General features: G+C 43.2%; 1 protein-coding gene across 1 annotated transcript; it reads right to left on the bottom strand.

Annotated features, from left to right (window-relative positions):
• Positions 1-7,917: 7,917 nt before the first annotated feature.
• On the bottom strand, positions 7,918-14,966 carry Pnp (purine nucleoside phosphorylase). Its single transcript, XM_051176783.1, has 6 exons — positions 14,785-14,966; positions 12,140-12,309; positions 9,596-9,699; positions 9,231-9,406; positions 8,927-9,117; positions 7,918-8,524 (listed from the first exon to the last, which is right to left on the bottom strand). Exons 1-6 carry the CDS (start codon positions 14,949-14,951, stop codon positions 8,313-8,315), a joined length of 1,020 nt encoding a protein of 339 aa, XP_051032740.1. The 5' UTR covers positions 14,952-14,966; the 3' UTR covers positions 7,918-8,312.
• Between the last annotated feature and the right edge of the window lie 1,106 nt (positions 14,967-16,072).

Raw genomic sequence — 16,072 nt, 5'->3', positions numbered from 1 at the left:
CACAGAAAGCAGAGAAAGTGAGAAGGAAGTGAGGCAAGGGAAAAAGCACTCAAGTCCCTCCCCCAATGACATACTTCCTCCAGCCAGGCTGTACCTGCTAAAGGTTCCTTGACCTTCTCAAATCTCTACCAACTAGAGACTGACTGTTCAATATTGTGAATCTGTGGGACACTTCTTGTCCTGACAGAATAATAATGGGGCCCTGACAAGAGTATGAGAATGCTTAGACTTCCTCTAATGAACAACAGCACTGACTGTGGGTTATGGAGTTGCATATGTGTGCTTACAAGTGTGTGTACATATGTCCACATACACACACATTTCCTTGCATTCCCAGCTGAGTGCATCTTAGCACATCTGATTGGCTTTCCTTTTATAACACACTTTATTATTGGAAGGATACAGTTATGGGCTGAGATAAGCTCTGTAATAGTGGGTTTGCTTAGCACTCTAGTACCACATAATTAATTAATTAATAGGATGGGTCAGCAAGATGGCTCCATGGGGAAGGGCATTTACTGCCAAGCGTGGCATCCTGACTTCAATACCCAAGCTCCAGACAGGTAAATGAGAGAACCCTCCACATGAGCACTGTGGTACATGCATGCTCCCACTCAGTAAGTAAATAAGTAAATGTCATTTTTAAAAAAGACTGAAGTGCAAAACCAATAGAAAAAATGCATGAGATAAATGCAATAGAGAATTGTAAGTAAACATGGCTCTGCAAAGTCAACCAGCCATACTTTTGACAAAACATCCCTGGAGTCGTGGTGATGATGATGGAGGCAAGCTGGTTCATCAGGGCGAAGGTACTTCATAAGTCCATACTAGTGATTCTGCAGAATTAGCCTGCCTCCATCTTAGGCTTGAAGGTCATCTTATAGTAATGACAGGATAGGTTCATTTCTGTTTATGATTAAGTCTCTGTTTCCTAAGAATTGGGCTATGCCCACCTGTAACCTAACTACAAGTGGTTCTGTACTGCCTGTCCCAGGAATAGCAATCATGTGTTTGTTTCAAAAAGTTGTTTATAACCATCTTGCAACCCCATCTTTGTTTCAAAAGGTTATATGACCACCTGTGACTACCTGGCTTTGCCACCTTGCAGGAGGGACTAACTTGCTGTGCTTATGTTCTGCTCCTGTGACCCCACCCATTCAGCCCTCCAAACCCCCATTTGGAAACCCCTACTCCTGGGCTATGAAAGTCTTCCTTCTCACATCCAATGCTGACCTCTCTCTCAAACCATGCCTTAGAGGGAGGCAATCCAAGTACAAAATAAAAAAAGCTTGTTTTAATTAATCGCTTGCCTTAATTAATTTGGCCACAATGATGAGTTGATAGTCTTTCTCCTCACGTCTTTGGGACTAACAGTCCCTGTCCATTTGTGAGAAGAGAGCAGCAATGGCATCCAAGGAGACCTAACGACCACCCACCTGAAATGTCAGACAAACTTTTACTTGGCTTTGCTCCTCAGAAGCTTGATAGACTCCTTGACGTTTCATTATGTCAGAGTGAGAATATTTAAAACACCTATACTAAAATAAGAACCCACATCAGGCAAGATGGCATATGCTTGTGAGCTAAGCACACAGGAGGCACAGGCAGAAGGTTCAGGTATTCTAGGCCATCCTCAGTTACATAAACCTTTAAGGCCAGCCTGGGCTACATAAAACCCTGACTCTTGGAAACAAAAACTAGAGGCAACACACTGCCTAGAGAAAAGAGCCAGAAAACAGAGCTGGGAAAGGAAGAAATTGGCAGTGAAATAAAGCAGGCAGGATCCCAGCCAGACGGAGGAGGGGCTTCTTTGGTCTGTGGCAGGAGAATGAAGGCTTTGTGGGTAAAATTGCTGCTGCCAAGCCTGACAACCTCTGAGGCCTGAGAACCACATAGTGGAGTCGAGAATCAGCTCCCTTAAGCTGTCCTCTGACCTCCACCTCCACACCTTTGTATTTGTACACACACACACACACACACACACACACACATACACACACCCCAAATAAATGTAATTTAGAACAAACAAACATAACAGTATACCACCTTCCTCCAATTGCAGTTAAATGACTTTCATGCTCGGCTGGTAAAATGGCACCAATTACGTGTTCCAGTGGAGTGATGAGGATTCAGTCTGAGATGGAAATGGCCTTAGGTGACCCTTGGTGAGAAAGGAGCGTTTGGAGGAACCAAAGCAAGTCGGGCTCCAGGGCAGCACAGCTTGCCACTCACCCTTTGTTTCAAGTCACAGGGGGAGCTTGGAACAGCATTCAGAATAAAACCCGGAAAGGGGAAACGAAAGCCCAAGGCCACTAGCTCACAAGAAAAGTGGTGTCCCTCCCCCAACACACAACTAGAGAGAAGAGCCAGAGAAGAGAGCTGGGAAAGGAGGAAACTGGCAAGTGAGATAAACCAGGCAGGAACCCAGCAAACTTACAAAGGTGACCACGGGGATGAAAGGGAAAGTCAGGTGCAGGAGGGGGGCTTCTTTGGTCTGACGCAGGGGGAGGAAGGCAAATGGATCTGGAAAAGTGTTAAGTCTAATTTAGGCCAAACCTAAAAATGAGGTAGACAGACCATAGAAAAGAAAATTTCCATTTTTATTGAAATACAAATTAGTAGTGGCAGAAAAACCAGGCATACAGCCAGTGTTAGTTCAAAAGATGTTCCCTAGAAACAAAATATTATTACAAAAAGCATATGCAACTTACCAGGGAAAGGGCCGCGCAGATCTCAAGCAAATTAAAGTTATAGGGAAGGTACAGTAGAGAACAGGTGAGCCAGGGAGAGGGTGGCATCATTGCTTTAACACTCTCTTTGTGCCAACACTGCTCTTTTGTTCCCAAAGATAATCAATCTATGTAATAGGAAACAGCTTTTTAAAAAAAGAAAAAAAATTAATATCATAAGCTTCTGTTGTCGAAGAATCAAGGCTTCCAACTGAAAGTGGATAGGAGATAATTTATCTTGGATCCAAATATAAGTGACCATGGGCCCAGGAACACAGATTTAGGTTACCCAAAATTCTATTTTTCAACATGGAAGAGTTTCATGAAGTTTCTATAGTAACAGAACAAAGAAAGTCATCAGTCAAGACACATTTAATGGGTGGTTCGATAGCTGAGCAAACTAAGGTACTGGCCACCAAGCCTGACAATCTAAGTTTGATCTCTGTGACCCATATGGAAAAAGAGAACTAACTCCCACAAGTTGTTCTCTGACTTCCAAGTGCATGAAGGCACTCTGTGCTCACATGCACACGCATACGATAAATAAATGGATACATAAGTGAATAAATAATATTTCCCCTAAAAGACACTTTCCAGATCCATTGGCAGAGACATCCAAGAAACAGGCTACAGCAAAGGGAGACACCTTTGCTACAGTCTTAGATGTTACCTGCCACTGTCAGCTTTTGGTCAGTGGAAGCTACTCATTCATCAGAGGGAAACTGGTGCCCTGTTTATACATTCCAAGCGATTACCCAGTTGGCACAAAACTTCCAATCAGTGAGAGAGGAGGGAAGTGAATGGCTATTAAGGAGGCTGAAGGTGGCCCAAGGTCGTTTGCCTTTGGACTCGTGACAGTCCAAACTGCTCCCAGTCACTCCAGCTCTAAACAGTCACCTTGTAGAAGGTTCAGTCTGAAGGGCCGCTTCTTTCTGGAGAGTTCTGTTCACATTTCCTTTGCTTCCCTCAAAATTAAGACCATAAAATGTAGTCTTGGCTATACTGACTTAAGTTATCAAGGAAACACCTAATTTACTGGTATAAAATATCTCTAAAATGTGTTGATTAAAAGTAGCATGATACAGAACAGTGAAGAAATACATATATTAATAATTATGGATTAATATTTAAGACAGAGCTAGTCAATAAGAAGCTCTAGCCATTAGCAAACAGCTTTATAACTAATAGAGTCTCTGTTATTTTGAGGCTGACGCAGCTGTGGGTCCAGGCTGGCAGGAAAGTGCACATAACAAAATGGTGCCTACAACGTGGATGTTAAGAACATCCACTTAAAACTTGACAAAAGCTTAAAAGTGCATTTTAAACAAAAAGAACAGAGACAAGCAAAGCTTCTTGGTAGCAGCATTTTTTCTCGGGTGGGTTCTGTTTTGCTAGAGACAAGGCAGAGACTCACACTGCTCCTAATTTAAGGGAGTCTTCCTGACTCAGCAGGCAAAAAACTGCAGGGCTCTTTAAAGAGGCCCTGCTAACAACTTAATGGTGTGTACCAGAGCTGGCAGTAGCAGTGACCACATTTCCAAGCTGGCCACATGCTGCTTGATGGCAGCATAGACCAAAGTGGTGAGCACAGCTCTCAGTGATGGTGGTAAATGTACCCCCGCCATCTTGGATAGACGATGGCTAAAACAGCCGAGACTTTAATTTTAGCAATTTGGTTTAGAAGATACAAGACTTGGGTTGTAGCTAGAAAAAAGTTGAGATATACAGTAAAGACAGATTCAGATGAAATAAAACCTAAAAGGTTTTTACAGTGTGTTTAAAAAATATATATAGGCTTGGGAGAGAAAATAAAAATGATATTTGGTTAAAAAAGAAATAAAGTGACTAGGCAATAGTGGCGCACACCTTTAATCCCAGCACTCAGGAGGCAGAGGCAAGCAGATCTCTGTGATTTCAAGGGGAACCTGGTGTACAGAATGAATTTTAGGACAGACAAAAGTTCACAGAGAAACCCTGTCTCAGAAAATGAAAAAAAATAAAAGAAAAAGGAGTAGAGTAATAAAAAGCCATGTAAAAATGAAAAATATACAGAGTCTGGATATTCTGTGCTATTGTGTTGTTTTAATTGTTTGACTGCTGAGGAAATAGCAACAACTACTAAAAGAAATGCTGCTGGATTGATCCAATTTATATATTTTAAAAATGCTTTGACTTCAAATTTTAAGTCTAAGGACAGGTTACTAGGGAAAAGAACTTCTGTTTTTGTTTCCACAGAAAATGAAAAGCTGTGGATTCCTTCCAGACTAGCATGGTTTGATCAAGCAAGACCCCATGAAACAGTGTCCCAGATGATCCAACATTCAAGACAGCTGGGACAAGGCAGCCTTGCCGACCACTACAGCCAGAATTTCTGGGTCTTCTCAGGATCCCCGTGGTATAAACAGCATCCCCAATCAGCAGGAAGCAGTTTGGAGAAGATGACACCCATATTCCCAAATGTTGTCTATAAATGTTTGTTTTCCTCTAAATGGGGTTGGTTATAAATGGTTAATGATCACAACCAATCTCTTTAGCCAATAAGAGAAACATATTTACAGAATGACATCTCCCATTAGCATAGAATAGTGATGTATATTGTTGGGTGAGGATGGAGGGCAGAAACTGAACCAGAAGTCACCATCTTCATAACTTCCACATTCTCTCTAAGGTATATCTTCAACTCTAAATTGTTTGAGATTTAGTTTTTACATTTAACTGGTATGTGTGTATGTGTGTGTTTGTGTGTGTGTGTATGTGTGAGAGAGAGAGAGAGAACGAGAGAGATATCTGGGCCTTGAAACTAGGCTCTTGCACACTCGAATCAAGTTCTCTACCACTAAACTATCTTCATAGCCTCTAACAACTAGCAGTCTGCAACATCACATGTACATGCCCCCCCCACACACACACCTATAACCTGAGAAAAGGTTAATACTAACAATTTTACTAGAGTTCGTTTTAGGTGAACTTAGTAACTTCACCATGGAAAGGCCTTTTGTGATCATCTTTTAGGTTAGTACACATATATGTCATGGTTCATCTTTCTTGTCCATTCCTTTTGTATTGTCCTGCCCTCCCTTGCAAGCTGTAGCTCATACCTGTAACTCCAAGCTACATAATGAGTTGTGTTCCAGTCTAGTTAGGGATACAAGGCTCTACTGCAAAAATTACCATTTGAAAAAAACAGTGCTTTTTGCTTCATTTAGGCAGACAAAATAATCAGTGCAATTGTTGGCTATAGGTCTGTAGTTTATTGGACTTCATTGGCCATCTATTCAGCCAAGAAAACAGTTTTTAAACACCTTTGCCTAGATCAGAGCCCTGAACAACTTCCTTTCCTACTTTATCTCTTTATTTTTCTGTTTCTTTCTTCAGTTTAGCCATTAATTATTTTGGTTTTTTTTAAGACAGGGTTTCTCTGTGTAACAGCCCTGGCTGTCCTGAAATTAACTCTTTAGACCAGGCTGGCCTTGAACTCACAGAGATCCATCTGCCTCTGCCTCCTGGTTGCTGGGATTAAAGGTGTGTGTCACCACTGCCAGCTACACCACTACTGCTTGGCACCATTTTGTTTTAAGTAATAAAACATTCCCAAATATGCCTTAAGTAGCACCTTTTTAGGATGTCTTTACCACAAGTCTTTCTTAAGTTAACTCAAGTCTCAGGAATACATTTCCACACCCTCTCCCTCCACTCCCAAGTTACTTCTCTTTTGAATTCTTGAAGCAAATTATGATCATTAGCCCTTACAGTATACTGCTTTCCATATATTATTGTATTTCTTCTTTTCCTCTCAAAAATTAGGGTGTCCTCAAAGTTTACTGGAAAAAGATGACTCTAAATCATGACAGCATAAAGGTAAACAAGATTAGTTAAAAGTCATTTAACAAAGGGCATAACTATCTTAATCTTGCTATTTATTTTTTATAAACATTTTCTGTCTCCCACTTCCTCTTATATCAACTTATGTTATGATTTTGCTTAGAAGTGTCCCACACATGGTACATAAATATTTGTTGATAAAGCTGTCTGTGATAGAATCTAGAAAACAAAAAACAAAACAATTTGAATTTACTTTTTGATACCTTCCAAGAAACCAAGGAAAACCAATCCATTTGCAGGCACCCTACAGGCCTCTCTACAAGAGTGGTCTCATCATTAGTTTTTCCAAGAAATTCTTTTCATTAGGGGATCCTTCCAGACCTAGGTCCCTTGATTTTGAGCCATTTCTCTTGTCTCCTAAGATTTGTTTAGCTTTGGAAGAGAGAGTAGTGCAATTTCCTTAAGAAATCAGCAAGGTAAAAGACAGATGAAAGAGAGAGGACTTACAGGCTATGGTCTAGCTTATTCAACACTGGCTGACTATGACAGAAAGTCCAAGAATTCAGTAGTTGCTCAGCCCGTGAGGTTGGATGTCTCATCTGGATTTCAGAATACACTGGAATCCTGAAGTAGACTATATGCCAGTGAAGGAATGAACTTGCCAGCAAGCAGGCAAAGAGCAAAAGCTTCCTTCCTTCTTCCATGTCCTTACATAGGCTTCCAGCAGGAGTGGTCCAGATTAGATGTGGGTTAAAGGTGTGTCTTCCCAACTCAAGATCTGGATTAAAGGTATGATTTTCTACCTCAAAGATCCAGATTAGAGCAAAGTAAGCAAAATCCCTCACAAGTATGTCCTCTACTTTTTGGATTTTAGTTCCAGATGGAGTCAATCTGACAACCAAGAATAGCCAGCACATAACAAAAGGAGAAACTGAGTATGAACCAACTTTACGGACTTGACTGGGATTGGAAAGAACCTGGCCAGCAGTGCGTTAAAAAAAAAAAAAAATTGGCAAAAGGTATTTGCTGCTGCATTGTCAGGATGGAGTGGAAAATATGACTGAAAAACTAGAGGATAAAAAGAATACAATAAGAGAGTGGCAGCTAAGGTACAGAAGAGATGCACAAACTTATGAAAGTGCCTGGAGCAGAGCAGAAACGGAGGGTGGGCACAAGCCTAAAAGAAGTGGTCACCCCACCCCACCCCACCCCTCACTTACATCACCATTCTTTCACCTTCACCCTTTGCTACCCACCTGCCACCTCTTCTCAATCCTTAGCTACTTCCCAAGACATGTGGTCCCAAAGCTTTTCAAGCCCATCTTGGCCTATGCCTCAGCTTCATACAAAATTACACACAGAAAGAAAGCATTTGATCTCTTTATTCTCCAAACATTGTGGTACTACATAAAAGAGGTACTGGGTTGGTCTTTGGTCTATAGTGCTTTAGGGGAGCCAGGCTGATCCAGAGGAACATGTGTATGATCTCCCAGATCTAGAAGGTGCTGTTTGAAGACATATGTCCCAAGTGTGGTGGGGGCATGAGCTCCAGCTCTTCCAAAGGAGTGAAAGTTAAGCTTTTTTGTGAAGGCAACTGAGCAAGAGGGCAGATATCAGAATGTGGAAGACCATTGGAGGAGGTGAAGGGCAGGGATCCTCTTTCTGCTACAATGTAAGAGCAGAGACTAGTGACCCCAGCGAGGGACCAAAGAGGACTGCTCCTTGGACCCCACCGGCAGCACGGGAGCACCCCAATGCCATTCAGTGCTCTCGGGGTGGAATGTTCTCCATAAGAATGGAGACAAACTGCTCCAGTTTCTGTGCGGCTGCTTTTCCGGCTTCTAAGACTTCCTGGTGATTGGCCTTCTCCTGGTTTGCGTAATCCATGACGACCTTGTTAGTAATGAGTGAGAAACCAAAGACACGAAGTCCACAATGTCGTGCAACAATAACTTCTGGGACCGTGCTCATGCCTGATGGGGAGAAAGAGAAGATGACCCGCATGAGGTTTTTCTCACCCTCCACTCACATAAATTCATCGAATTTCAGAAAGCATCCAAAGCAGCTAAATTAGTATTGAACATTTATTTCCCAAGTCTCTTCAAGCAGCCTTACTAGTTTTTTTTTTTTTAAATACACTTCTCTAACACAATCTATTTTTGTAATTTGTGCAATTAATGATATGAGGCCAACTTCCAGCCACAGGTACAGAAGGCAGCTGTACTGACATTCTGTAACAGTGATGAAGCTCAAGCCTGTCTTTACCACTTCCCTAGTAATCCAATTCATCCCTCCCCAGATCCATAACCTCTTCCTCCCCTTCGCTATTTTACCAGATCCTTCCCTCAAACCTCTAGTCAAATCCCCCTTCTCACCAACAGCATCTGCCCCCAGCATCCTTAGCAGGCGGCTCTCTGCCACAGTCTCAAAGTTGGGTCCGGCCAACATCACATAGGTGCCTTCCTGTAATTCCCGTTGCTCTCCCATTTGTTTCCAGGCAGTCAAAGCCTTCTGCCTCATATTCCGGTCATAAGCATCAGACATGGCAGGGAAACGAACTCCAAACCTAAAGCACAGATTGCATTATCTCAGATACATGGCACTAAGTGAACTTTTCTTTCCCAACTCTTGGACAAGCTCAGACTTTCCACATCTGGAGCAAAGACTAGAGATGCCTACCTTTCATCGTTGGGGCCTCGGAGAGGGTTTTGACCAGAGAAACCAGGTAGGTTGATGTGATCTCGAATCAGCATGATATCTCCAACTTCAAAATTGGGGTTGAGCCCTCCAGCTGCATTGGTGACTACCAAAGTGTCCACACCCAGAAGGCGGAAAACCCTCACCGGGAATGTCACCTTAGATGCAAAAGATCAGAAAAGATTTTTCAAAACCTCACCAACCTTCCCACAAAGGTATGCATAATACACACCATGAAACAACAGGAAACAAGAAATCAAAACTTCACCTAGCTGAAATAGACAATACAGTAGAATAGCTCTCCCCACCTTCCTCCAAGTCCAACCAAACTTGTACCTCTGACTTACCTTTGACAGTGAGTACCCTTCATATGTGTGGAACCTGCCCTGCATCATCACGCAGGCTCTGCCATTCAGGAATCCAAACACCAGTCGACCAGCATGACCTTGCACTGCATACAGAAAAGGAAAAGAAAAGTGATTAAGCCAGGTGTGGTGGCACATCCTTCTTATCTCAGCACTCAGGAGGCAGAAGCAGGCAGATTTCTGTCAGTTCAAGGCCTGCCAGGGATACACAGTGAGACCTTGCTTCAAAAAGCAAAGTGATCATTCTTTCCTGTAACACACACTTACTAGAAGTCACTTACTATGTTTTTTTTTTTTGGGGGGGGGGTTGAGTCAAAGCATTTTTTTATTTAATTTATTATTTTACATGTCGATCCCAGTTCCCTCTCCCTCCCTCCCTCCCTTTTACCCTGTCCTCTCATATGCACCCTAACTACCCTCCCCTCCCAGCCCCCTACCCCAATTCCATATGCCACTTACTATGTTTAACATATGATGATATAATTAACAAAACACAACAGAAGTCTGATGACCAGATCATAATCATACAAATGTAACTTGAGGTTAGAGATGTGGGATAAGAATATTTGATGTGAACATATAACAACAAAAGCCAGTTTCTCCCCTCCCTCCTAGTCCCTCCCCCACACCCTCCATCTGTTCCCAGTCCACTCCTACTCTGTTTCTGTTTAGGAAAGGGCAGGTGTCCCATGAGTGTCAACAAAACATGGCATATCAAAGAGGAATTCATACTGTAAGTGAGTACAAACCATCAATGGATAGTGGGCTCAATATTTACAGGCCTCTTCCAAGATTTTCCAAATTCTCACAATGTATCTGATAACTAACTCTAACTAAACTGTATGCCTCCTTAATTCCAGTTAGGGAGCTCCTGGTATATGCTGGCATCCTAAAGATGAACAAGGAAGAGTCAGTTTGGGACCCACACAACTCTGTATTTTTTACCTGTATAATAAATCCTGTGGGAAAGAATACCCTGGGGTATGTGGGGCCTGGAGGCACAAAGATTAAACATCACTACTGTCCCCATTATCTGACAGTGTCCTCTAGTGGATGGCCAACCTATATTTCTTTAAGAAATGGATCTGTCAGGAAGAGGGACTAGAATCAAGAATCATTAAAAAAAAAAAAAAAAAAAAATACTAGTAATAAAGTTGACATAGCCAGGAAATCCCCAAAATAAAAAGTAAGTTGATAACTTCAAATTAACTTGCTTATCACTAATACAGGGCTCTTGTCCCTAAAGGAGGGAGTGGCAGATGGAGCCAATGCCACTACTATTGCCCTTTGCCCTTCTCTCTTTAATGTTACCTTTTCTACCCCTTGCTCCCACACCTCCCTGCTCCGGTCTTCCAGAATTGTTCCAACATCTTGGGAAAGAAGAATATATATATATATATATATATATATATATGTATATATATATATATATGTATATATATATATATACATATATATATATATATATAGTGTGTGTGTATGCACACTTATATATTAAACCAAAGTTATTTAAAATAAAAGAAAAAAAACAAAGTCCTCTTGTTGTCCTGCCTCACCTGGCCTTTCTAAGTGTGTGCCTGTGTTCCCATGCTGCTGTCACAGTGCTTGCTACACTGAGATGCCCGAGCTCCACACTACATGGGCTATATGGGTCCCTTTCCAAAGACTGTTGTAAACCAAGCTCCCTCCTATCCATACTAATCCCTGTGTGTGACAGCAACTACATGGTGTCTCAGTACTTGTGGTCATATCAGTCTAGACTGGAGATGGAGATGAAGGGTGACAGGAAGACACTGGAAACAGGTCCTTGTCCTGGAGCTTCAGATACTGCTTTTTTCCACTGAAGCCACAGACTGGGAGAGAAAAGGGGTGGGGGAGGGAGAGAGGGAAAGAAAGAGAAAGAGAAGTAGAGAGTTGCAGTATGAAGACAACTAGCAGGAGTCAGTTCTTTCCTCTCAGTACATGGGTCTTGGGGACTGAACATCATGTTTGGGAACAGGCAACTTTTCCTGTTGAGCCATCTCACCAACACAGCCCACAACTTTCTATAGAATTTCACTACCCCAACACACACTATAAAATTTCAATCAAGGTAATTTCTATCCAAAATCATTGATTCCCCAATAATAGGACAAAAGTAGAAACATCTTGATTCTGATTCTGATTACACATTAGCCCATTATGGTAGTTTGAATAAGAATGGCCCCCATAGGTGCATATACTTGAATGCTTAGTTGCCAGCAGAGTGGCACTATTTGAAAGTATTAGAAGAATTAGGAAGTGTGGCCTTGTTGGAGGAGTGCCAAGCCTAGTGTCCCTTTCTTGGCCTTAGGATGTAGCTCTTGGCTACTGCTCTAATGTCGTGCATGCTGCCATGCTCCACAGCATGAAATGGACCAAATCTCAGAAAGAAAGCCCCAAATTAAATGGTTTCTTTCGTTAGAGTTGCCTTGGTCATGATGTCTCCTCACAGCAACAGAACAATGATTAAGATACCCATCAACATCTCACAGCCCCAGTCAGTACCTGTGCTTTGGGGAAAGTTGGGTATCTCGCTGTACTCGAAGACCTGGGCCTCAGTTAATTTAGAGGTCAGACCTCCTAACCCAGAACCACAGATCACTGCCACTTGAGGTCGATGCGTAGTGTGAGACAGAAGCCACTCAGCAGTGTTCTGGTAATCTTCGTATGTGAATCTAGGGGAAAAGAGCAAAATGAATTTGCTTTCCATTCCAAGTACACGAGAAAAGGATTGTTAGCACAGAAAACCTGGCAGGTATTCAAAGCATCAGAGGACAGAGATGGCAAACCAGAGGGAGCCCACCATTCATCATCCACTTCCCCATCTCTTTTGAATCAGGACCACTAAGTCTGATGTGGAGCACCCTTCCTTCAGTCCAGAGCATGACAAAATTAATGAAGCCTGTTTCCATTAACTGTCCCACTTCAAATGCTCAACCACTAAGCTTCACCTGGCCCTAGGAGGCCTGTACCCTCTGTGTGACAAGACACAGGACCAGAGGTTTCAGAGTTACAGTGCAGTAATCAAATCAAGGAGAGGACTCAGCACAAATTAAGGCCTTCCTGAAGACAAGTTTTTTGCCTTTTGCTTTGTGTTTTGTTTGAGACAGGGTTTCCCTACATTGCCTAAACTAATTTCCAACCCAGCCTACTAAAGTAGCTAAGACTTTAGGCAGCTCTTTGGGTAAAAAGTTTTTTTAAATTTAATTTTCAATTTAAAATTTTAACTTAGTTGGTGTGTATGTGTGTAGTGGGTACAAAGCACGCTACAGCATGTGTGTGTTGGTCTAAGGATAACTTGGGAATTGGTTCTCCCCTTCCAGCATGTAGGTTCCAAGGCTTTGGGAGTCATGTTACCAGCCCTGGCATTTTCTTATTTTTGTTTATTAGTGAGTACTAAGAACACTCCTAGTAGAAGTCTACTATATAAGAGCCTCATTCCTCTGGACACGTTTCTTTGATTCCTGGGTACAGACCACTGTCATTTGTAATTAACAAAGATACTCAATGGCCCAGCCTTGTGGCCCACACCTTTAATCTCCATGAATCCTCAGAGGCAAAAGCTCAGAATTCCTGTCTCCTCCTGCCCAGCCATATCCTCCTGCCTCCACCTCCCTAGTGTTGGGGTTAAAGGCATGAGCTCTGCTATTCTTTTAGACTGATTCAATCTCATGTAGCCCTGGGTGGTCTAGAACTCAGAGATCCATCTGCCTTTGTCTCCTGAGTCCTGGGATTAAAGGTATGTGCCACCACTGCCTGGCTTCTATATCTAAATAGTATGATTGCTGCTTTGCTATTTTGATCTCCAGTGGCTTTAAAAAAAAAAAAATCAGAAACAATGTATCACCACATCTGGGCCTATTTCTTCATACTAAAAACTTGCTAAGAAGCCAGGAGTGGTGGTGAATGCCTTTCATCCCAGTACTCAGGAGGCAGAGGCAGGTGGATCTCTGAGTTCCAGGCCAGCTTAGTTCACAAATTGAGTCCTAGGACAGCCCGAGCTAGTCTACATAGTGAGTACTAGGACAGCCTGTTACACAGAGAAACCTTGTCTCAAGAAATCAAAGGGTTAAAAAAAAAAATCAACCCAGAACCTTCACACAGTCCCAAGTCCAATTCCATCACTGGAAAGATCAAAGATTACTCCTGGAAGTGTTAGAACTGTGGTGTACATGAATTGAAAACAACTAAAAAAAAAAAAAAAACCTCAACAAGATTTTTTTTTTCTTCTTCCAGTAAGAGAGTCTTTAGTCCCAGCTACATAACAGAGCCAGACATTAGGATAACTTAAGCCTTCCTGAAGTATAGCAAGACACACAGTCACAGGAATATAGGAAACAGGACTACAACACAATCGGTTACCATCAATAAAACAGCTAGGTAAGGCGGGCACAGATAAGAGTGACAAAACGAAGCCAGAAATTAATGACACAGCACCCCAAAGGGCGGGAAGAAATGACGCATGGCAATCGGCCATGTCCAGCCACAGCTCCGTTCTGGAGAATACCTCGGACCTGTGGTCATTCCTAAACTACTGTGCTCCATACAGCTCTGCTGGTGAGTTAATCTGGGAATTCCCGACGCATAATTGAGATTTTTTTTTTTTTTTTTTTTTTTTTTTTTTTTGTGGACAGGAAGGAGTTGGTCTTCTGACTAGATAAATAAAAACAGATTTCCCAGCCTAAAGAGACTCCATTCCCAATTTGCTAATCCGATCTCTAGTTTGGAGGGAGAGAGGGTCTTGAAAAGTGAGCAAAAATTTTCCTTCTAAAAGAGGAACTGCGCGATAGCACAACAGAATTATCTCCTGGGTTACCCGGACCCCTAGAATGGAAACTTGTGTTACGAAGTAGACAGGGCTCGTGCCTGCTTTTCCACAAGCATCCCGACACACCACGGAGGCACAGCAGTTGCTGACAGGGGTCGCCTACCCCGCGCTAACCTGTTCCTTCCTGCTCGGGGCGCCCCTCCAGCTGGATTCCCGCGCCCGCCCTGCGCGCTAGCGTCCCCGCCATTCCGGAGCTCTGAGTCCGCCACCCGGCTCTGTGCCAGGCCTCTGCAAACCCAGCGGACTCGCTCCTTCTCTGGGCCCAGTCTGCTAAGTTCCCAGGTCTCGGCAGAACGTCCGAGTCTCCGGGCCTGACACTCACTCGTTCTTCTCCATGGTGTCACCGACGGCCGTGCCGAAATCCTGCCCTTTCCGCTCCGCGGGCGACACCGCCTGAGTCTGGCCAACGCAGTTAGAGCACTGCTCGCAGGGCCCGCTTTTATAGTCCCAGCCCCAGGCGTCAACCAATGGTTGCCGCCCCGTCTCCATGGTGACACACCCTCATCCAGAGGTGTGGCAGGAAACCTCGCAGAGTTCTTCCCAAAAGGACCCCCGCCGCGCATATTCATTCTTCTCCCAGCCAGGAAAGCCGCCCTGTGCGGAAAGAGGACTAGAAGACGCAGGGTGGAGAGCCCCGGAGCCGCCCATCTGCAACTCCATTCTCCGCTACGTTATTGTGTAAGAACTCGAAAAGCGAAAAATACACAAACCATAGATTGTGCAACTCTAGAATAAAATTAAGTCAAGCGTTGTCCGAGTTACTTTCTGGAATAGGGAAATAAGGCCGCGCGGGTAATAGTGCTGACTCGGTGCCTACAGGATTTGGGGAAACACACAGAGGCCGGGATCGCGGTGAGTTCTAAGACTGCTTGGCTCTTCGGCATGGAAAGAATGGTGAGAGGTTGAATGGATGCACAGCACTGGGCCCAACAATTCAGCTAACCCTGAGAATTTTGTCAAGAGAATTCTCGCTGGGTGTTGGCGGCCTACGCACTTAATCCCAGCACTTGGGAGGCAGCGCAGGGGAATCAGGGGGGTCACTGTGAATTCCAAACCAGCCAAGTCTAGTTCCAGGACAGCCAGGGCTGTTACACAGAGAAACCCTGTCTCGGAGAAACAAACAAACAAACAAATAACGAGGGGGGGGGGGAAATTCATGTAACAGTTACTTACACACACACCACAGAACTAAAAAGTACAACCCATGGTAAGCATTCGGTATTCCTTCTCCTCAACCATGCTTAGATCTTGAAATCCTTTATCAGCTCCTCTCCTGGGAGTTTATCTCTCCTGCTTGATGTTTTACCACAACTCAAGCCAGTTTCCCAATCCTATTTTTCTCATACACTTATCAAAAATATTTATTGAAGCCAAGTGGTTGGGGCACAGGCCTTTAATCCCAGCACTCGAGACACAGAGGGAAGCAGATCTCTGTGAGTTTGAGGCCAGCCTGGTCTACAGAGTGAGTTCAGGACAGGATCCAAAGTTACACAGAGAAACCATGTCTCAAAAAAAAAAAAAAAAAAAAAAAAAGAAAAAGAAAAAGAAAGAAAGAAAGAAAGAACGAAAAGAAAGAAAGAGAAGAGAAAGAGCCTTAACTGTGCACCAGT

Source organism: Phodopus roborovskii, unplaced genomic scaffold (assembly GCF_943737965.1).
Source record: "Phodopus roborovskii unplaced genomic scaffold, PHOROB, whole genome shotgun sequence".
Taxonomy (NCBI): domain Eukaryota; kingdom Metazoa; phylum Chordata; class Mammalia; order Rodentia; family Cricetidae; genus Phodopus; species Phodopus roborovskii.
This window is presented reverse-complemented; position numbering and strand designations above follow the sequence as displayed.